General features: G+C 59.2%; 1 protein-coding gene across 1 annotated transcript in view; it reads left to right on the top strand.

Annotated features, from left to right (window-relative positions):
• The window catches only part of ttc5 (tetratricopeptide repeat domain 5), a 62,858-nt gene extending 42,785 nt beyond the window's left edge, over positions 1-20,073 (top strand). The window contains exons 3-4 of the mRNA XM_072501596.1: positions 12,530-12,741; positions 19,882-20,073. Of these exons, the coding sequence (XP_072357697.1) occupies positions 12,530-12,741; positions 19,882-20,058 (389 nt within the window). The 3' untranslated portion in view covers positions 20,059-20,073. The remainder of the gene's footprint in view (positions 1-12,529; positions 12,742-19,881) is intronic.
• Positions 20,074-21,123: the final 1,050 nt, after the last annotated feature.

Raw genomic sequence — 21,123 nt, 5'->3', positions numbered from 1 at the left:
CCCTATCTCTGTAACCTTCTCGAGAACCTACAACCCTCACTATCTCTGTAACCTCCTCCAGCCCCTACAATCCCTCCCTATCTCTGTAACCTCCTCCAGCCCCCTACACGCATCCCTATCTCTGTAACCTCCTCCAGCCCCCTACACCCCTCCCTATCTCTGTAACCCCCTCCAGCCCCTACAACCCTCCCTATCTCTGAAACCTCCTCCAGCCCGTACAACCCTCCCTATCTCTGTAACCTCCTTCAGCCCCCTACACCCCTCCCTATCTCTGTTAACTCCTCCAGTCCCTACAACCCTCCCTATCTCTGTAACCTCCTCCAGTCCCCTACAACCCTCCCTATCTCTGTAACCTTCTCGAGAACCTACAACCCTCCCTATCTCTGTAACCTCCTCCAGCCCCCTACACCTTCCCTATCTCTGTAACCTCCTCCAGCCCCCTACACCCCTCCCTATCTCTGTAACCTCCTCCAGCCCCTACAACCCTCCCTATCTCTGAAACCTCCTCCAGCCCCTACAACCCTCCCTATCTCTGTAACCTCCTTCAGTCCCCTACACCCCTCCCTATCTCTGTAACCTCCTCCAGTCCCTACAACCCTCTCTATCTCTGTAACCTCCTCCAGCCCCCTACAACACTCCCTATCTCTAACCTCCTCCAGCCCCTACAACCCTCCCTATCTCTGTAACCTTCTCGAGAACCTACAACCCTCACTATCTCTGTAACCTCCTCCAGCCCCTACAATCCCTCCCTATCTCTGTAACCTCCTCCAGCCCCCTACACGCATCCCTATCTCTGTAACCTCCTCCAGCCCCCTACACCCCTCCCTATCTCTGTAACCCCCTCCAGCCCCTACAACCCTCCCTATCTCTGTAACCTCCTCCAGCCCCTACAACCCTCCCTATCTCTGTAACCTCCTCCAGCCCCTACACCCCTCCCTATATCTGTAACCTCCTCCAGCCCCTACAACCCTCCCTCTCTCCGTACCATCCTCCAGCCCCCTGCACCCCTCCCTATCTCCATACCCTCCTCCAGCCCCCCACAACCCTCCCTATCTCTGTAACCTCCTCCAGTCCCTACACCCCTCCCTATCTCTCTAACCTCCTCCAGCCCCCTGCACCCCTCTCTATCTCTGTAACCTCCTCTAGCCCCCTGCACCCCTCCCTATCTCCATACCTCCTCCTGCCCCGTACAACCTTCCCTGTCTCTGGAACCTCCTCCAGTCCCCTACACCCCTCCCTATCTCTGTAACCTCCTCCAGTCCCCTACACCCCTCCCTATCTCTGTAACCTCCTCCAGTCCCCTACACCCCTCCCTATCTCTGTAACCTCCTCCAGCCCCCTACACCCCTCCCTATCTCTGTAATATCCTCCAGCCCCTACAACCCTCCCTATCTCTGTAACCTCCTTCAGCCCCCTACACCCCTCCCTATCTCTGTAACCTCCTCCAGTCCCTACAACCCTCCCTATCTCTGTAACCTCCTCCAGCCCCCTACAACCCTCCCTATCTCTAACCTCCTCCAGCATCCTACAACCCTCCCTATCTCTGTAACCTTCTCGAGAACCTACAACCCTCCCTATCTCTGTAACCTCCTCCAGCCCCTACAACCCTCCCTATCTCTGCTACATCCTCCAGCCCCTACACCCCTCCCTATCTCTGTAACCTCCTCCAGTCCCCTACACCCCTCCCTATCTCTGTAACCCCTCCAGCTCCTACAACCCTCCCTATCTCTGTACCCTCCTCCAGCCCCTACAGCCCTCCCTATCTCTGTAACCTCCTCCAGTCCCCTACACCCCTCCCTATCTCTGTAACCTCCTCCAGCCCTCTACACCCCTCTCTATCTCTGTAACCTCCTCCAGCACCTACAACCCTCCCTATCTCTGTAACCTCCTCCAGCCCCTACACCCCTCCCTATCTCTGTAACCTCCTCCAACTCCTACAACCCTCCCTATCTCTGTAACCTCCCCCAGCCCCTACACACCTCCCTATCTCTGTAACCTCCTCCATCCCCCTGCACCCCTCCCTATCTCCATACCTCCTCCTGCCCCGTACAACCCTCCCTGTCTCTGTAACCTCCTCCAGTTTCTACAACCCTCCCTATCTCTGTAACCTCCTCCAGCCCCTACAGCCCTCCCTATCTCTGAAACCTCCTCCAGCCCCTACAAGCCTCCCTATGTCTGTAACCTCCTCCATCCCCTACAACCCTCCCTATCTCTGTAACCTCCTCCATCCCCGACACCCCTCCCTATCTCTGCAACCTCCTCCAGCCCCCTAAACCCCTCCCTATCTCTGTAACCTCCTCCAGCCCCCTGCACCCCTCCCTATCTCCGTAACCTCCTCCAGCCCCCTGCACCCCTCCCTATCTCCATACCCTCCTCCAGCCCCCTACAACCCTCCCTATCTCTGTAACCTCCTCCAGTCCCTACACCCCTCCCTATCTCTGTAACCTCCTCCAGCCCCCTGCACCCCTCCCTATCTCTGTAACCTCCTCCAGCCCCCTACAACCCTCCCTATCTCTGTAATCTCCTTCAGCCCCCAACACCACCCGCTATCTCTGTAACCTCCTCCAGTCCCTATAACCCTCCCTATCTCTGTCACCTCCTCCAGCCCCTACAACCCTCCCTATCTCTGTAACCTCCTTCAGCCCCCTACACCCCTCCCTATCTCTGTAACCTCCTCCAGCCCCCTACACCCTCCCTATCTCTGTAACCTCCTCCAGCCCCTACAACCCTCCCTATCTCTGTAACCTCCTTCAGCCCCCTACACCCCTCCCTATCTCTGTAACCTCCTCCAGTCCCTACAACCCTCCCTATCTCTGTAACCTTCTCGAGAACCTACAACCCTCACTATCTCTGTAACCTCCTCCAACCCCTACAATCCCTCCCTATCTCTGTAACCTCCTCCAGCCCCCTACACCCTTCCCTATCTCTGTAACCTCCTCCAGCCCCCTACACCCCTCCCTATCTCTGTAACCTCCTCCAGTCCTTACACCCCTCCCTATCTCTGTAACCTCCTCCAGCCCCCTGCACCCCTCCCTATCTCTGTAACCTCCTCCAGCCCCCTACACCCCTCCCTATCTCTGTAACCTCCTCCAGTCCCCTACAACCCTCCCTATCTCTGTAACCTTCTCGAGAACCTACAACCCTCCCTATCTCTGTAACCTCCTCCAGCCCCCTACACCTTCCCTATCTCTGTAACCTCCTCCAGCCCCCTACACCCCTCCCTATCTCTGTAACCTCCTCCAGCCCCTACAACCCTCCCTATCTCTGAAACCTCCTCCAGCCCCTACAACCCTCCCTATCTCTGTAACCTCCTTCAGTCCCCTACACCCCTCCCTATCTCTGTAACCTCCTCCAGTCCCTGCAACCCTCTCTATCTCTGTAACCTCCTCCAGCCCCCTACAACACTCCCTATCTCTAACCTCCTCCAGCCCCTACAACCCTCCCTATCTCTGTAACCTTCTCGAGAACCTACAACCCTCACTATCTCTGTAACCTCCTCCAGCCCCTACAATCCCTCCCTATCTCTGTAACCTCCTCCAGCCCCCTACACGCATCCCTATCTCTGTAACCTCCTCCAGCCCCCTACACCCCTCCCTATCTCTGTAACCCCCTCCAGCCCCTACAACCCTCCCTATCTCTGAAACCTCCTCCAGCCCGTACAACCCTCCCTATCTCTGTAACCTCCTTCAGCCCCCTACACCCCTCCCTATCTCTGTTAACTCCTCCAGTCCCTACAACCCTCCCTATCTCTGTAACCTTCTCGAGAACCTACAACCCTCCCTATCTCTGTAACCTCCTCCAGCCCCCTACACCTTCCCTATCTCTGTAACCTCCTCCAGCCCCCTACACCCCTCCCTATCTCTGTAACCTCCTCCAGTCCCTACAACCCTCTCTATCTCTGTAACCTCCTCCAGCCCCCTACAACACTCCCTATCTCTAACCTCCTCCAGCCCCTACAACCCTCCCTATCTCTGTAACCTTCTCGAGAACCTACAACCCTCACTATCTCTGTAACCTCCTCCAGCCCCTACAATCCCTCCCTATCTCTGTAACCTCCTCCAGCCCCCTACACGCATCCCTATCTCTGTAACCTCCTCCAGCCCCCTACACCCCTCCCTATCTCTGTAACCCCCTCCAGCCCCTACAACCCTCCCTATCTCTGAAACCTCCTCCAGCCCGTACAACCCTCCCTATCTCTGTAACCTCCTTCAGCCCCCTACACCCCTCCCTATCTCTGTTAACTCCTCCAGTCCCTACAACCCTCCCTATCTCTGTAACCTCCTCCAGTCCCCTACAACCCTCCCTATCTCTGTAACCTTCTCGAGAACCTACAACCCTCCCTATCTCTGTAACCTCCTCCAGCCCCCTACACCTTCCCTATCTCTGTAACCTCCTCCAGCCCCCTACACCCCTCCCTATCTCTGTAACCTCCTCCAGCCCCTACAACCCTCCCTATCTCTGAAACCTCCTCCAGCCCCTACAACCCTCCCTATCTCTGTAACCTCCTTCAGTCCCCTACACCCCTCCCTATCTCTGTAACCTCCTCCAGTCCCTACAACCCTCTCTATCTCTGTAACCTCCTCCAGCCCCCTACAACACTCCCTATCTCTAACCTCCTCCAGCCCCTACAACCCTCCCTATCTCTGTAACCTTCTCGAGAACCTACAACCCTCACTATCTCTGTAACCTCCTCCAGCCCCTACAATCCCTCCCTATCTCTGTAACCTCCTCCAGCCCCCTACACGCATCCCTATCTCTGTAACCTCCTCCAGCCCCCTACACCCCTCCCTATCTCTGTAACCCCCTCCAGCCCCTACAACCCTCCCTATCTCTGTAACCTCCTCCAGCCCCTACAACCCTCCCTATCTCTGTAACCTCCTCCAGCCCCTACACCCCTCCCTATATCTGTAACCTCCTCCAGCCCCTACAACCCTCCCTCTCTCCGTACCATCCTCCAGCCCCCTGCACCCCTCCCTATCTCCATACCCTCCTCCAGCCCCCCACAACCCTCCCTATCTCTGTAACCTCCTCCAGTCCCTACACCCCTCCCTATCTCTCTAACCTCCTCCAGCCCCCTGCACCCCTCTCTATCTCTGTAACCTCCTCTAGCCCCCTGCACCCCTCCCTATCTCCATACCTCCTCCTGCCCCGTACAACCTTCCCTGTCTCTGGAACCTCCTCCAGTCCCCTACACCCCTCCCTATCTCTGTAACCTCCTCCAGTCCCCTACACCCCTCCCTATCTCTGTAACCTCCTCCAGTCCCCTACACCCCTCCCTATCTCTGTAACCTCCTCCAGCCCCCTACACCCCTCCCTATCTCTGTAATATCCTCCAGCCCCTACAACCCTCCCTATCTCTGTAACCTCCTTCAGCCCCCTACACCCCTCCCTATCTCTGTAACCTCCTCCAGTCCCTACAACCCTCCCTATCTCTGTAACCTCCTCCAGCCCCCTACAACCCTCCCTATCTCTAACCTCCTCCAGCATCCTACAACCCTCCCTATCTCTGTAACCTTCTCGAGAACCTACAACCCTCCCTATCTCTGTAACCTCCTCCAGCCCCTACAACCCTCCCTATCTCTGCTACATCCTCCAGCCCCTACACCCCTCCCTATCTCTGTAACCTCCTCCAGTCCCCTACACCCCTCCCTATCTCTGTAACCCCTCCAGCTCCTACAACCCTCCCTATCTCTGTACCCTCCTCCAGCCCCTACAGCCCTCCCTATCTCTGTAACCTCCTCCAGTCCCCTACACCCCTCCCTATCTCTGTAACCTCCTCCAGCCCTCTACACCCCTCTCTATCTCTGTAACCTCCTCCAGCACCTACAACCCTCCCTATCTCTGTAACCTCCTCCAGCCCCTACACCCCTCCCTATCTCTGTAACCTCCTCCAACTCCTACAACCCTCCCTATCTCTGTAACCTCCCCCAGCCCCTACACACCTCCCTATCTCTGTAACCTCCTCCATCCCCCTGCACCCCTCCCTATCTCCATACCTCCTCCTGCCCCGTACAACCCTCCCTGTCTCTGTAACCTCCTCCAGTTCCTACAACCCTCCCTATCTCTGTAACCTCCTCCAGCCCCTACAGCCCTCCCTATCTCAAAAACCTCCTCCAGCCCCTACCAGCCTCCCTATGTCTGTAACCTCCTCCATCCCCTACAACCCTCCCTATCTCTGTAACCTCCTCCATCCCCGACACCCCTCCCTATCTCTGCAACCTCCTCCAGCCCCCTAAACCCCTCCCTATCTCTGTAACCTCCTCCAGCTCCCTGCACCCCTCCCTATCTCCGTAACCTCCTCCAGCCCCCTGCACCCCTCCCTATCTCCATACCCTCCTCCAGCCCCCTACAACCCTCCCTATCTCTGTAACCTCCTCCAGTCCCTACACCCCTCCCTATCTCTGTAACCTCCTCCAGCCCCCTGCACCCCTCCCTATCTCTGTAACCTCCTCCAGCCCCCTACAACCCTCCCTATCTCTGTAATCTCCTTCAGCCCCCAACACCACCCGCTATCTCTGTAACCTCCTCCAGTCCCTATAACCCTCCCTATCTCTGTCACCTCCTCCAGCCCCTACAACCCTCCCTATCTCTGTAACCTCCTTCAGCCCCCTACACCCCTCCCTATCTCTGTAACCTCCTCCAGCCCCCTACACCCTCCCTATCTCTGTAACCTCCTCCAGCCCCTACAACCCTCCCTATCTCTGTAACATGCTTCAGCCCCCTACACCCCTCCCTATCTCTGTAACCTCCTCCAGTCCCTACAACCCTCCCTATCTCTGTAACCTTCTCGAGAACCTACAACCCTCACTATCTCTGTAACCTCCTCCAACCCCTACAATCCCTCCCTATCTCTGTAACCTCCTCCAGCCCCCTACACCCTTCCCTATCTCTGTAACCTCCTCCAGCCCCCTACACCCCTCCCTATCTCTGTAACCTCCTCCAGTCCTTACACCCCTCCCTATCTCTGTAACCTCCTCCAGCCCCCTGCACCCCTCCCTATCTCTGTAACCTCCTCCAGCCCCCTACACCCCTCCCTATCTCTGTAACCTCCTCCAGTCCCCTACAACCCTCCCTATCTCTGTAACCTTCTCGAGAACCTACAACCCTCCCTATCTCTGTAACCTCCTCCAGCCCCCTACACCTTCCCTATCTCTGTAACCTCCTCCAGCCCCCTACACCCCTCCCTATCTCTGTAACCTCCTCCAGCCCCTACAACCCTCCCTATCTCTGAAACCTCCTCCAGCCCCTACAACCCTCCCTATCTCTGTAACCTCCTTCAGTCCCCTACACCCCTCCCTATCTCTGTAACCTCCTCCAGTCCCTGCAACCCTCTCTATCTCTGTAACCTCCTCCAGCCCCCTACAACACTCCCTATCTCTAACCTCCTCCAGCCCCTACAACCCTCCCTATCTCTGTAACCTTCTCGAGAACCTACAACCCTCACTATCTCTGTAACCTCCTCCAGCCCCTACAATCCCTCCCTATCTCTGTAACCTCCTCCAGCCCCCTACACGCATCCCTATCTCTGTAACCTCCTCCAGCCCCCTACACCCCTCCCTATCTCTGTAACCCCCTCCAGCCCCTACAACCCTCCCTATCTCTGAAACCTCCTCCAGCCCGTACAACCCTCCCTATCTCTGTAACCTCCTTCAGCCCCCTACACCCCTCCCTATCTCTGTTAACTCCTCCAGTCCCTACAACCCTCCCTATCTCTGTAACCTTCTCGAGAACCTACAACCCTCCCTATCTCTGTAACCTCCTCCAGCCCCCTACACCTTCCCTATCTCTGTAACCTCCTCCAGCCCCCTACACCCCTCCCTATCTCTGTAACCTCCTCCAGTCCCTACAACCCTCTCTATCTCTGTAACCTCCTCCAGCCCCCTACAACACTCCCTATCTCTAACCTCCTCCAGCCCCTACAACCCTCCCTATCTCTGTAACCTTCTCGAGAACCTACAACCCTCACTATCTCTGAAACCTCCTCCAGCCCCTACAATCCCTCCCTATCTCTGTAACCTCCTCCAGCCCCCTACACGCATCCCTATCTCTGTAACCTCCTCCAGCCCCCTACACCCCTCCCTATCTCTGTAACCCCCTCCAGCCCCTACAACCCTCCCTATCTCTGAAACCTCCTCCAGCCCGTACAACCCTCCCTATCTCTGTAACCTCCTTCAGCCCCCTACACCCCTCCCTATCTCTGTTAACTCCTCCAGTCCCTACAACCCTCCCTATCTCTGTAACCTCCTCCAGTCCCCTACAACCCTTCCTATCTCTGTAACCTTCTCGAGAACCTACAACCCTCCCTATCTCTGTAACCTCCTCCAGCCCCCTACACCTTCCCTATCTCTGTAACCTCCTCCAGCCCCCTACACCCCTCCCTATCTCTGTAACCTCCTCCAGCCCCTACAACCCTCCCTATCTCTGAAACCTCCTCCAGCCCCTACAACCCTCCCTATCTCTGTAACCTCCTTCAGTCCCCTACACCCCTCCCTATCTCTGTAACCTCCTCCAGTCCCTACAACCCTCTCTATCTCTGTAACCTCCTCCAGCCCCCTACAACACTCCCTATCTCTAACCTCCTCCAGCCCCTACAACCCTCCCTATCTCTGTAACCTTCTCGAGAACCTACAACCCTCACTATCTCTGTAACCTCCTCCAGCCCCTACAATCCCTCCCTATCTCTGTAACCTCCTCCAGCCCCCTACACGCATCCCTATCTCTGTAACCTCCTCCAGCCCCCTACACCCCTCCCTATCTCTGTAACCCCCTCCAGCCCCTACAACCCTCCCTATCTCTGAAACCTCCTCCAGCCCGTACAACCCTCCCTATCTCTGTAACCTCCTTCAGCCCCCTACACCCCTCCCTATCTCTGTTAACTCCTCCAGTCCCTACAACCCTCCCTATCTCTGTAACCTCCTCCAGCCCCCTACAACACTCCCTATCTCTAACTTCCTCCAGCCCCTACAACCCTCCCTATCTCTGTAACCTTCTCGAGAACCTACAACCATCACTATCTCTGTAACCTCCTCCAGCCCCTACAATCCCTCCCTATCTCTGTAAGCTCCTCCTGTCCCTACACCCTTTCCTATCTCTGTAACCTCCTCCATCCCCTACAACCCTCCCTATCTCTGTAACCTCCTCCAGCCTCTACAACCCTCCCTATCTCTGTAACCTCCTCCAGTCCCCTACAACCCTCCCTATCTCTGTAACCTCCTCCAGTTCCTACAACCCTCCCTATCTCTGTAACCTCCTCCAGCCCCTACAGCCCTCCCTATCTCTGAAACCTCCTCCAGCCCCTACAAGCCTCCCTATCTAGCACTGCTGCTTCACAGCACCAGGGTCCCAGGTTCGATTCCCCGTTGGGTCACAATCTGTGCGGAGTCTGCACGTTCTCCCCGTGTGCGCGTGGGTTTCCTCCGGGAGCTCCGGTTTCCTCCCACAAGTCCTGAAAGACGTGCTGTTAGGTGAATTGGACTCTCTGAATTCTCCCTCTGTGTACCCGAACAGGCGCCGGAATGTGGCGACTAGGGGCTTTTCACTGTAACTTCATTGCAGTGTTAATGTAAGCCTACTTGTGACAATAAAGACTATTATTAAATCCATGCTGACTGTGTCCGATCCTGCCACTGTTTTCGAAGTGCTCTGCTATGAAATCGCTGATAACGGCTCTGACAGAATTGTCCCCACTACCGATGTTCGGTTTACTGGTCCATAATTCCCTGATTTCTCTCTTACCTCCCTGTTTGAATATCGGAGTGACGTGAGCTACCCTCCAATCTGCAGGGACAGTTCCAGAGCCTCTAGACGGTGACCACCAATGCGTCCACTATTTCCAGGGCCACCCCCTTAAATACTTAGGGGCTGTTTAGCACTGGGCTAAATCGCTGGCTTTGAAAGCAGACCAAGGCAGGCCAGCAGCACGGTTCGATTCCCGTAACAGCCTCCCCGAACAGGCGCCGGAATGTGGGGACTAGGGGCTTTTCATTTGAAGCCTACTTCTGGCAATAAGCGATTTTCATTCATCTTTCACTCTGGGATGCAGATTCTCTGGCCCTGGGGATTTATCCGCCTTCAATCCCATCAGTTTTCCCAACACCATTTCTTTTTTTATTAATTTAGAGTATTCCAATTAAGGGGGCAATTTAGCGAGGCCAGTCCACCGACCTTGCACATCTTTGGGTTGTGGGAGACCTGCGCACACACGGGGAGAATGTGCAAACTCCACACGGACAGTGACCCAGGGCCGGGATTCAAACCCGGGTCCTCATCGCCGCTGTCCCAGTGCTAACCACTGCCCCACCGTGCTGCCCTCCCCAACACTATTTCTCGAGTAGTATTGCTGGAGCAGCTCCTTCCAAAGCCACGGCCGTTACTGTCTAGATGGACGAGGGCAGCAGAGGGGGCCGGAGGAGGTTACAGAGATAGCGAGGGTTGTAGGGGGCTGGAGGTTACAGAGATAACAGCACGGTAGCATTGTGGGTAGCACAATTGCTTCACAGCTCCAGGGTCCCAGGTTCGATTCCCCGCTGGGTCACTGTCTGTGCGGAGTCTGCACATCCTCCCCGTGCCTGCGTGGGTTTCCTCCGGGTGCTCCGGTTTCCTCCCACAGTCCAAAGATGTGCAGGTTAGGTGGATTGGCCATGATAAATTGCCCTTAGTGTCCAAAATTGCCCTTAGTGTTGGGTGGGGTTGCTGGGTTATGGGGATAGGGTGGAGGTGTGGACCTTGGGTAGGCTGCTCTTTCCAAGAGCCGGTGCAGACTCGATGGGCCAAATGGCCTCCTTCTGCACTGTAAATTCTTTGATAGGGAGGGTGGTAGGTGCTGGAGGAGGTTACAGCGACAAGGTGGGCTGTCGGGGGACCCCACCACCTGGAAGTTCCCCTCCGAATCACTCACCATCCCGACTGGGGAATATATCGGCCGCTCCTTCGCTGCGGCTGGGTCAGAATCCCCGTGTGTCTGCTACCCCCCCTCGTCCTTCTGGACGGTAATGGCCGTGGGTTTGGGAGGTGCTGTCGAAGGAGCACAGGGCTGCGTCGGGGGGGAGGGGGTGAATGTCGGTGGCCAGCGTGTCGATCGAGCGGGGCTGTTTGTCCCGGATGGTGTCGAGCTTCTCGAGTGTGGTTGGGAGCCGCGCTCATCCAGGCAAGTGGGGAGTCTCCCATCGCACTCCTGGCTTGTGTCCTTGTAGATGGTGGGCAGGCTTTGGCGGGTCTGGATCTCTATCGGACACCTTCCAGCCCGATCTTTCCGACAGTCTGGAGTCCGAGGGTAATCTATCACCCAGCTCCCGATCAGTTTGAAAAGAAAGATTAGCATTATCACTCTACTATCTCGCCACAGGGTCCGTCTGAATCAATCAGCTGTCAGCAAACACCGCATCCAAATGCTTAAGATAATTAAATTACTCTCTCTCTCTGTCTCCCTCTTTATGTCCCCCTCTCTTCCCCCCACTCTCTCTCCCACCCTCTCTCTCCCTGTCTCTCTCTCTCTCCCCGTCTCTCCCTCACCCCCGTCTCGCTCTCTCTCTTCCCGTCTCTCTCTCTTTCCCGATCTCAATCTCTCTCCCCGTCTCTCTCTCTCTCTTCCCGTCTCTCTCTCACCCTGTCTCTCTCTCTCTCTCTCTCTCTCTCCCTCTTCCCGTCTCTCTCTCTCTCACCCTGTCTCTCTCTCTCTCTCTCTCCCTCTCCCCATCTCTCTCTCTCTCCCTCTCCCCCCGTCTCTCTCCCCATCTCTCTCACTCTCTCCCTGTCTCTCTCTCTCCCCCGTCTCTCTCTTCCCGTCTCTCTCTCTCCCCGTCTTTCTCTCTCTTCCTGTCTCTTTCTCTCTCCCCGTCTCGCTCTCTCTCTCTCCCTGTCTCTCTCACTCTCTCTCTCCCCGTCTCTCCCTCTCCCCATCTCTCTCCCTCTCCCCCTGTCCATCTCTCTCCCTGTCCCTCTCTCTCCCTGTCTCTCTCTCTCCCTCTCCCCCCATCTCTCTCTCTCTCTCCCCCCATCTCTCTCTCTCTCTCCCCCGTCTCTCTCTCTCTCTCTCTCTCCCCCGTCTCTCTCCCCATCTCTCTCTCTCCCTCCCCCGTCTCTCCCTCTCTCTCCCCCCCCCCCCCCCCCCGTCTCTCCCCTCGTCTCTCTCGCTTCCCGTCTCTTTCTCTCTCTCTCTCCCTGTCCTTCTCTATCTCCCTGTCTCTCTCTCCCCATCTCTCTCGCTCCCTCTCCTCCCGTCTCTCTCTCACTCTCTCTCTCCCCATCTCCCTCTCTCTCTCCCTGTCCCTCGCTGTCTCTCCCTCCCCCCCCTCCCGTCTCTCCCCTCGTCTCTCTCGCTTCCCGCCTCTTTCTCTCTCTCTCTCCCTGTCCTTCTCTATCTCCCTGTCTCTCTCTCCCCATCTCTGTCACTCTCTCCCTCTCTCTCTTCCTGTCACTCTCTGTCTCTCTCTCTCTCTCTCCCCCCGTCTCTCCCTCTCCCCCATCTCCCTGTCTCTACCCCTCTCTCTCTCCCCCCCTCTCTCTCTTCCCCCCCACCCCTCCCCCACAGGCTCATCCCACAACAAGGCCCAGCTGCTGATGCTGAGGGGGAAAGCCCTCAATGTGGTGGCGGACTACAGGCCCCAGGCGGAGGAGGCCCTGTCCAGGGCCGTCAAGTTGGACCCCAGCCTGGTGGAGGCCTGGAACCAGCTGGGGGAGGTGTACTGGAAGAAGGGGGACATCGCTGCAGCCAAGACGTGTTTCTCCGGAGCGCTCAGCCACGTGAGGCGGCGGGGGGGAGGGGGGGGGGCTGGAGCCTGTCTGGAGAGCTGCGTGAGGGGGGGGGGGGCGATCCAGGCTCGGTCTGCTGCACTGCGTCCAACTCTGTCTAGACCCAGTCTGGGGCAGTGCGTCCAGCTCTGTCTAGACCCAGTCTGGAGCACTGCGTCCGGCTCTGTCTAGACCCAGTCTGGAGCACTGCGTCCGGCTCTGTCTAGACCCAGTCTGGAGCACTGCGTCCGGCTCTGTCTAGACCCAGTCTGGAGCACTGCGTCCGGCTCTGTCTAGACCCAGTCTGGAGCACTGCGTCCGGCTCTGTCTAGACCTAGTCTGGAGCACTGCGTCCGGCTCTGTCTAGACCCAGTCTGGAGCACTGCGTCCGGCTCTGTCTAGACTCGGTCTGGAGCACTGCGTCCGGCTCTGTCTAGACCCAGTCTGGAGCACTGCGTCCGGCTCTGTCTAGACCCAGTCTGGGGCACTGCGTCCGGCTCTGTCTAGACCCAGTCTGGAGCACTGCGTCCGGCTCTGTCTAGACCCAGTCTGGAGCACTGCGTCCGACTCTGTCTAGACCCAGTCTGGGGCACTGCGTCCGGCTCTGTCTAGACCCAGTCTGGAGCACTGCGTCCGGCTCTGTCTAGACCCAGTCTGGAGCACTGCGTCCGGCTCTGTCTAGACCCAGTCTGGGGCACTGCGTCCGGCTCTGTCTAGACCCAGTCTGGAGCACTGCGTCCGGCTCTGTCTAGACCCAGTCTGGAGCACTGCGTCCGGCTCTGTCTAGACCCAGTCTGGGGCACTGCGTCCGGCTCTGTCTAGACCCAGCCTGGAGCACTGCGTCCAGCTCTGTCTAGACCCAGTCTGGAGCACTGCGTCCGGCTCTGTCTAGACCCAGTCTGGGGCACTGCGTCCGGCTCTGTCTAGACCCAGTCTGGAGCACTGCGTCCAGCTCTGTCTAGACCCAGTCTGGAGCACTGCGTCCGGCTCTGTCTAGACCCAGTCTGGAGCACTGCGTCCGGCTCTGTCTAGACCCAGTCTGGAGCACTGCGTCCGGCTCTGTCTAGACCCAGTCTGGAGCACTGCGTCCGGCTCTGTCTAGACCCAGTCTGGAGCACTGCGTCCGGCTCTGTCTAGACCCAGTCTGGGGCACTGCGTCCGGCTCTGTCTAGACCCAGTCTGGAGCACTGCGTCCGGCTCTGTCTAGACCCAGTCTGGGGCACTGCGTCCGGCTGTCTAGACCCAGTCTGGGGCACTGCGTCCGGCTCTGTCTAGACCCAGTCTGGAGCACTGCGTCCGGCTCTGTCTAGACCCAGTCTGGAGCACTGCGTCCGACTCTGTCTAGACCCAGTCTGGGGCACTGCGTCCGGCTCTGTCTAGACCCAGTCTGGGGCACTGCGTCCGGCTCTGTCTAGACCCAGTCTGGAGCACTGCGTCCGGCTCTGTCTAGACCCAGTCTGGGGCACTGCGTCCGGCTGTCTAGACCCAGTCTGGGGCACTGCGTCCGGCTCTGTCTAGACCCAGTCTGGAGCACTGCGTCCGGCTCTGTCTAGACCCAGTCTGGGGCACTGCGTCCGGCTCTGTCTAGACCCAGTCTGGGGCACTGCGTCCGGCTCTGTCTAGACCCAGTCTGGAGCACTGCGTCCGGCTCTGTCTAGACCCAGTCTGGAGCACTGCGTCCGGCTCTGTCTAGACCCAGTCTGGAGCACTGCGTCCAGCTCTGTCTAGACCCAGTCTGGAGCACTGCGTCCGGCTCTGTCTAGACCCAGTCTGGGGCACTGCGTCCGGCTCTGTCTAGACCCAGTCTGGAGCACTGCGTCCGGCTCTGTCTAGACCCAGTCTGGAGCACTGCGTCCGGCTCTGTCTAGACCCAGTCTGGGGCACTGCGTCCGGCTCTGTCTAGACCCAGTCTGGAGCACTGCGTCCGGCTCTGTCTAGACCCAGTCTGGGGCTCTGCGTCCGGCTCTGTCTAGACCCAGTCTGGGGCACTGCGTCCGGCTCTGTCTAGACCCAGTCTGGAGCACTGCGTCCAGCTCTGTCTAGACCCAGTCTGGGGCACTGCGTCCAGCTCTGTCTAGACCCAGTCTGGAGCACTGCGTCCGGCTCTGTCTAGACCCAGTCTGGGGCACTGCGTCCGGCTCTGTCTAGACCCAGTCTGGGGCACTGCGTCCGGCTCTGTCTAGACCCAGTCTGGGGCACTGCGTCCGGCTCTGTCTAGACCCAGTCTGGAGCACTGCGTCCGGCTCTGTCTAGACCCAGTCTGGAGCACTGTGTCCGGCTCTGTCTAGACCCAGTCTGGAGCACTGCGTCCGGCTCTGTCTAGACCCAGTCTGGAGCACTGCGTCCGGCTCTGTCTAGACCCAGTCTGGAGCACTGCGTCCGGCTCTGTCTAGACCCAGTCTGGAGCACTGCGTCCGGCTCTGTCTAGACCCAGTCTGGGGCACTGCGTCCGGCTCTGTCTAGACCCAGTCTGGAGCACTGCGTCCGGCTCTGTCTAGACCCAGTCTGGGGCACTGCGTCCGGCTCTGTCTAGACCCAGTCTGGAGCACTGCGTCCGGCTCTGTCTAGACCCAGTCTGGAGCACTGCGTCCGGCTCTGTCTAGACCCAGTCTGGAGCACTGCGTCCAGCTCTGTCTAGACCCAGTCTGGGGCACTGCGTCCGGCTCTGTCTAGACCCAGTCTGGGGCACTGCGTCCGGCTCTGTCTAGACCCAGTCTGGAGCACTGCGTCCGGCTCTGTCTAGACCCAGTCTGGAGCACTGCGTCCGGCTCTGTCTAGACCCAGTCTGGAGCACTGCGTCCGGCTCTGTCTAGACCCAGTCTGGAGCACTGCGTCCGGCTCTGTCTAGACCCAGTCTGGAGCACTGCGTCCGGCTCTGTCTAGACCCAGTCTGGAGCACTGCGTCCGGCTCTGTCTAGACCCAGTCTGGGGCACTGCGTCCGGCTCTGTCTAGACCCAGTCTGGGGCACTGCGTCCGGCTCTGTCTAGACCCGGTCTGGGGCACTGCGTCCGGCTCTGTCTAGACCCAGTCTGGGGCACTGCGTCCGGCTCTGTCTAGACCCAGTCTGGAGCACTGCGTCCGGCTCTGTCTAGACCCAGTCTGGAGCACTGTGTCCGGCTCTGTCTAGACCCAGTCTGGAGCACTGCGTCCGGCTCTGTCTAGACCCAGTCTGGAGCACTGCGTCCGGCTCTGTCTAGACCCCGCCTGGGGCACTGCGTCCGGCTCTGTCTAGACCCAGTCTGGAGCACTGCGTCCGGCTCTGTCTAGACCCAGTCTGGGGCACTGCGTCCGGCTCTGTCTAGACCCAGTCTGGAGCACTGCGTCCGGCTCTGTCTAGACCCAGTCTGGAGCACTGCGTCCGGCTCTGTCTAGACCCAGTCTGGGGCACTGCGTCCGGCTCTGTCTAGACCCAGTCTGGGGCACTGCGTCCAGCTCTGTCTAGACCCAGTCTGGAGCACTGCGTCCGGCTCTGTCTAGACCCGGTCTGGGGCACTGCGTCCGGCTCTGTCTAGACCCAGTCTGGGGCACTGCGTCCGGCTCTGTCTAGACCCAGTCTGGAGCACTGCGTCCGGCTCTGTCTAGACCCAGTCTGGAGCACTGCGTCCGGCTCTGTCTAGACCCAGTCTGGGGCACTGCGTCCGGCTCTGTCTAGACCCAGTCTGGAGCACTGCGTCCGGCTCTGTCTAGACCCAGTCTGGAGCACTGCGTCCGGCTCTGTCTAGACCCAGTCTGGAGCACTGCGTCCGGCCCTGTCTAGACCCGGTCTGGGGCACTGCGTCCGGCTCTGTCTAGACCCAGTCTGGGGCACTGCGTCCGGCTCTGTCTAGACCCAGTCTGGAGCACTGCGTCCGGCTCTGTCTAGACCCAGTCTGGAGCACTGCGTCCGGCCCTGTCTAGACCCGGTCTGGGGCACTGCGTCCGGCCCTGTCTAGACCCGGTCTGGGGCACTGCGTCCGGCTCTGTCTAGACCCAGTCTGGGGCACTGCGTCCGGCTCTGTCTAGACCCAGTCTGGAGCACTGCGTCCGGCTCTGTCTAGACCCAGTCTGGGGCACTGCGTCCAGCTCTGTCTAGACCCAGTCTGGGGCACTGCGTCCGGCTCTGTCTAGACCCAGTCTGGGGCACTGCGTCCGGCTCTGTCTAGACCCAGTCTGGGGCACTGCGTCCGGCTCTGTCTAGACTCTGTCTGGAGCACTGCGTCCGGCTCTGTCTAGACCCAGTCTGGGGCACTGCGTCCGGCTCTGTCTAGACCCAGTCTGGGGCACTGCGTCCGGCTCTGTCTAGACTCTGTCTGGAGCACTGCGTCCGGCTCTGTCTAGACCCAGTCTGGGGCACTGCGTCCGGCTCTGTCTAGACCCAGTCTGGAGCACTGCGTCCAGCTCTGTCTAGACCCAGTCTGGAGCACTGCGTCCGGCTCTGTCTAGACCCAGTCTGGAGCACTGCGTCCGGCTCTGTCTAGACCCAGTCTGGAGCACTGCGTCCGGCTCTGTCTAGACCCAGTCTGGGGCACTGCGTCCGGCTCTGTCTAGACCCAGTCTGGAGCACTGCGTCCGGCTCTGTCGAGACCCAGTCTGGAGCACTGCGTCCGGCTCTGTCTAGACCCAGTCTGGGGCACTGCGTCCGGCTCTGTCTAGACTCGGTCTGGAGCACTGCGTCCGGCTCTGTCTAGACCCAGTCTGGGGCACTGCGTCCGGCTCTGTCGAGACCCAGTCTGGAGCACAGCGTCCGGCTCTGTCTAGACCCAGTCTGGAGCACTGTGTCCAGCTCTGTCTAGACCCAGTCTGGGGCACTGCGTCCAGCTCTGTCTAGACCCAGTCTGGAGCACTGCGTCCGGCTCTGTCTAGACCCAGTCTGGAGCACTGCGTCCGGCTCTGTCTAGACCCAGTCTGGAGCACTGCGTCCGGCTCTGTCTAGACCCCGTCTGGGGCACTGCGTCCGGCTCTGTCTAGACTCTGTCTGGAGCACTGCGTCCGGCTCTGTCTAGACTCTGTCTGGAGCACTGCGTCCGGCTCTGTCTAGACCCAGTCTGGAGCACTGCGTCCGGCTCTGTCTAGACCCAGTCTGGGGCACTGCGTCCGGCTCTGTCTAGACCCAGTCTGGAGCACTGCGTCCGGCTCTGTCGAGACCCAGTCTGGAGCACTGCGTCCGGCTCTGTCTAGACCCAGTCTGGAGCACTGCGTCCGGCTGTCTAGACCCAGTCTGGGGCACTGCGTCCGGCTCTGTCTAGACCCAGTCTGGGGCACTGCGTCCGGCTCTGTCTAGACCCAGTCTGGGGCACTGCGTCCGGCTCTGTCTAGACCCAGTCTGGAGCACTGCGTCCGGCTCTGTCTAGACCCAGTCTGGGGCACTGCGTCCGGCTCTGTCTAGACCCAGTCTGGAGCACTGCGTCCGGCTCTGTCTAGACCCAGTCTGGGGCACTGCGTCCGGCTCTGTCTAGACCCAGTCTGGGGCACTGCGTCCGGCTCTGTCTAGACCCAGTCTGGGGCACTGCGTCCGGCTCTGTCTAGACCCAGTCTGGGGCACTGCGTCCGGCTCTGTCTAGACCCAGTCTGGAGCACTGCGTCCGGCTCTGTCTAGACCCAGTCTGGGGCACTGCGTCCGGCTCTGTCTAGACCCAGTCTGGGGCACTGCGTCCGGCTCTGTCTAGACCCAGTCTGGAGCACTGCGTCCGGCTCTGTCTAGACCCAGTCTGGAGCACTGCGTCCGGCTCTGTCTAGACCCAGTCTGGGGCACTGCGTCCGGCTCTGTCTAGACCCAGTCTGGAGCACTGCGTCCGGCTCTGTCTAGACCCAGTCTGGAGCACTGCGTCCGGCTCTGTCTAGACCCAGTCTGGGGCACTGCGTCCGGCTCTGTCTAGACCCAGTCTGGAGCACTGCGTCCGGCTCTGTCTAGACCCCGTCTGGGGCACTGCGTCCGGCTCTGTCTAGACCCAGTCTGGAGCACTGCGGCCGGCTCTGTCTAGACCCAGTCTGGGGCACTGCGTCCAGCTCTGTCTAGACCCCGTCTGGGGCACTGCGTCCGGCTCTGTCTAGACTCGGTCTGGAGCACTGCGTCCGGCTCTGTCTAGACCCAGTCTGGAGCACTGCGTCCGGCTCTGTCTAGACCCAGTCTGGGGCACTGCGTCCGGCTCTGTCTAGACCCAGTCTGGAGCACTGCGTCCGGCTCTGTCTAGACCCGGTCTGGAGCACTGCGTCCGGCTCTGTCGAGACCCAGTCTGGGGCACTGCGTCCGGCTCTGTCTAGACCCAGTCTGGGGCACTGCGTCCGGCTCTGTCTAGACCCAGTCTGGAGCACTGCGTCCAGCTCTGTCTAGACCCAGTCTGGAGCACTGCGTCCGGCTCTGTCTAGACCCAGTCTGGGGCACTGCGTCCAGCTCTGTCTAGACCCAGTCTGGAGCACTGCGTCCGGCTCTGTCTAGACCCAGTCTGGGGCACTGCGTCCGGCTCTGTCTAGACCCAGTCTGGAGCACTGCGTCCGGCTCTGTCGAGACCCAGTCTGGAGCACTGCGTCCGGCTCTGTCTAGACCCAGTCTGGAGCACTGCGTCCGGCTCTGTCGAGACCCAGTCTGGAGCACTGCGTCCGGCTCTGTCTAGACCCAGTCTGGAGCACTGCGTCCAGCTCTGTCGAGACCCAGTCTGGAGCACTGCGTCCGGCTCTGTCTAGACCCAGTCTGGGGCACTGCGTCCGGCTCTGTCTAGACCCAGTCTGGGGCACTGCGTCCGGCTCTGTCTAGACCCAGTCTGGAGCACTGCGTCCAGCTCTGTCTAGACCCAGTCTGGAGCACTGCGTCCGGCTCTGTCTAGACCCAGTCTGGAGCACTGCGTCCGGCTCTGTCTAGACTCGGTCTGGAGCACTGCGTCCAGCTCTGTCTAGACCCAGTCTGGAGCACTGCGTCCGGCTCTGTCTAGACTCGGTCTGGAGCACTGCGTCCAGCTCTGTCTAGACCCAGTCTGGAGCACTGCGTCCGGCTCTGTCGAGACTCGGTCTGGAGCATGCTGCCTCGCTCCTCGTTCAGCCCCTCGCTCCTCGTTCAGCCCCTCGCTCCTCGTTCAGCCCCTCGCTCCTCGTTCAGCCCCTCGCTCCTCGTTCAGCCCCTCGCTCCTCGTTCAGCCCCTCGCTCCTCGTTCAGCCCCTCCTGTCCTTCTCCCTCACAGTGTAAGAACAAGGTGTCGCTGCGGAACCTCTCCATGGTGCTGCGACAGGTCCGTGCTCACGGCGATGACTATTCCAGGAATGTCTTTGCGAGTGTGGAGCAGGCAAAGCTGGCGGTTCAGATGGACATCAAGGACGGAACATCATGGTGTAAGTTACAGGTGATCGGCCCAGGTTAGGGTAGAATGGACCGGGCAGTGCGAGGGAGCTGGGTTGTCACTGAGGCACGAACTGCACTATCTTACAGATAGGAACCTCCCACAATGCAGCACTCCCTCAGTACTGACCTTCCCACAATGCAGCACTCCCTCAGTACTGACCCTCTGACAGTGCGGCACTCCCTCAGTAGTGACCCTCTGACAGTGCGGGTCTCCCTCGGTACTGACCCTCTGACAGTGCGGCACTCCCTCAGTACTGAACCTCTGACAGTGCGGCACTCCCTCAGTACTGACCTTCCCACAATGCAGCACTCCCTCAGTACTGACCCTCTGACAGTGCGGCACTCCCTCAGTACAGACCCTCTGACAGTGCAGCACTCCCTCAGTACAGACCCTCTGACAGTGCGGCACTCCCTCAGTACTGACCCTCTGACAGTGCGGCACTCCCTCAGTACTGACCCTCTGACAGTGCGGCACTCCGTCAGTACTGACCCTCTGACAGTGCAGCACTCCCTCAGTACTGACCCTCTGACAGTGCAGCACTCCCTCAGTACTGACCCTCTGACAGTGCAGCACTCCCTCAGTACTGACCCTCTGACAGTGCGGCACTCCCTCAGTACTGACCCTCTGACAGTGCGGCACTCCCTCAGTACTGACCCTCTGACAGTGCAGCACTCCCTCAGTACAGACCCTCTGACAGTGCGGCACTCCCTCAGTACTGACCCTCTGACAGTGCGGCACTCCCTCAGTACTGACCCTCTGACAGTGCCGCACTCCCTCAGTACTGACCCTCTGACAGTGCAGCACTTCCTCAGTACAGACCCTCTGACAGTGCGGCACTCCCTCAGTACAGACCCTCTGACAGTGCGGCACTCCCTCAGTACTGACCCTCTGACAGTGCAGCACTCCTTCAGTCAGGACCCTCTGACAGTGCAGCGCCGTCTCAGATCTGACCCTCTGACAGTGCGGCACTCCCTCAGTACTGACCCTCTGACAATGCGGCACTCCCTCAGTACTGACCCTCTGACAGTGCGGCGCTCCCTCAGTACTGACGCTCTGACAGAGCAGCACTCCCTCAGTACTGAT

This window comes from Scyliorhinus torazame, chromosome 5, assembly GCF_047496885.1.
Source record: "Scyliorhinus torazame isolate Kashiwa2021f chromosome 5, sScyTor2.1, whole genome shotgun sequence".
NCBI classification, from domain to species: domain Eukaryota; kingdom Metazoa; phylum Chordata; class Chondrichthyes; order Carcharhiniformes; family Scyliorhinidae; genus Scyliorhinus; species Scyliorhinus torazame.
This window is presented reverse-complemented; position numbering and strand designations above follow the sequence as displayed.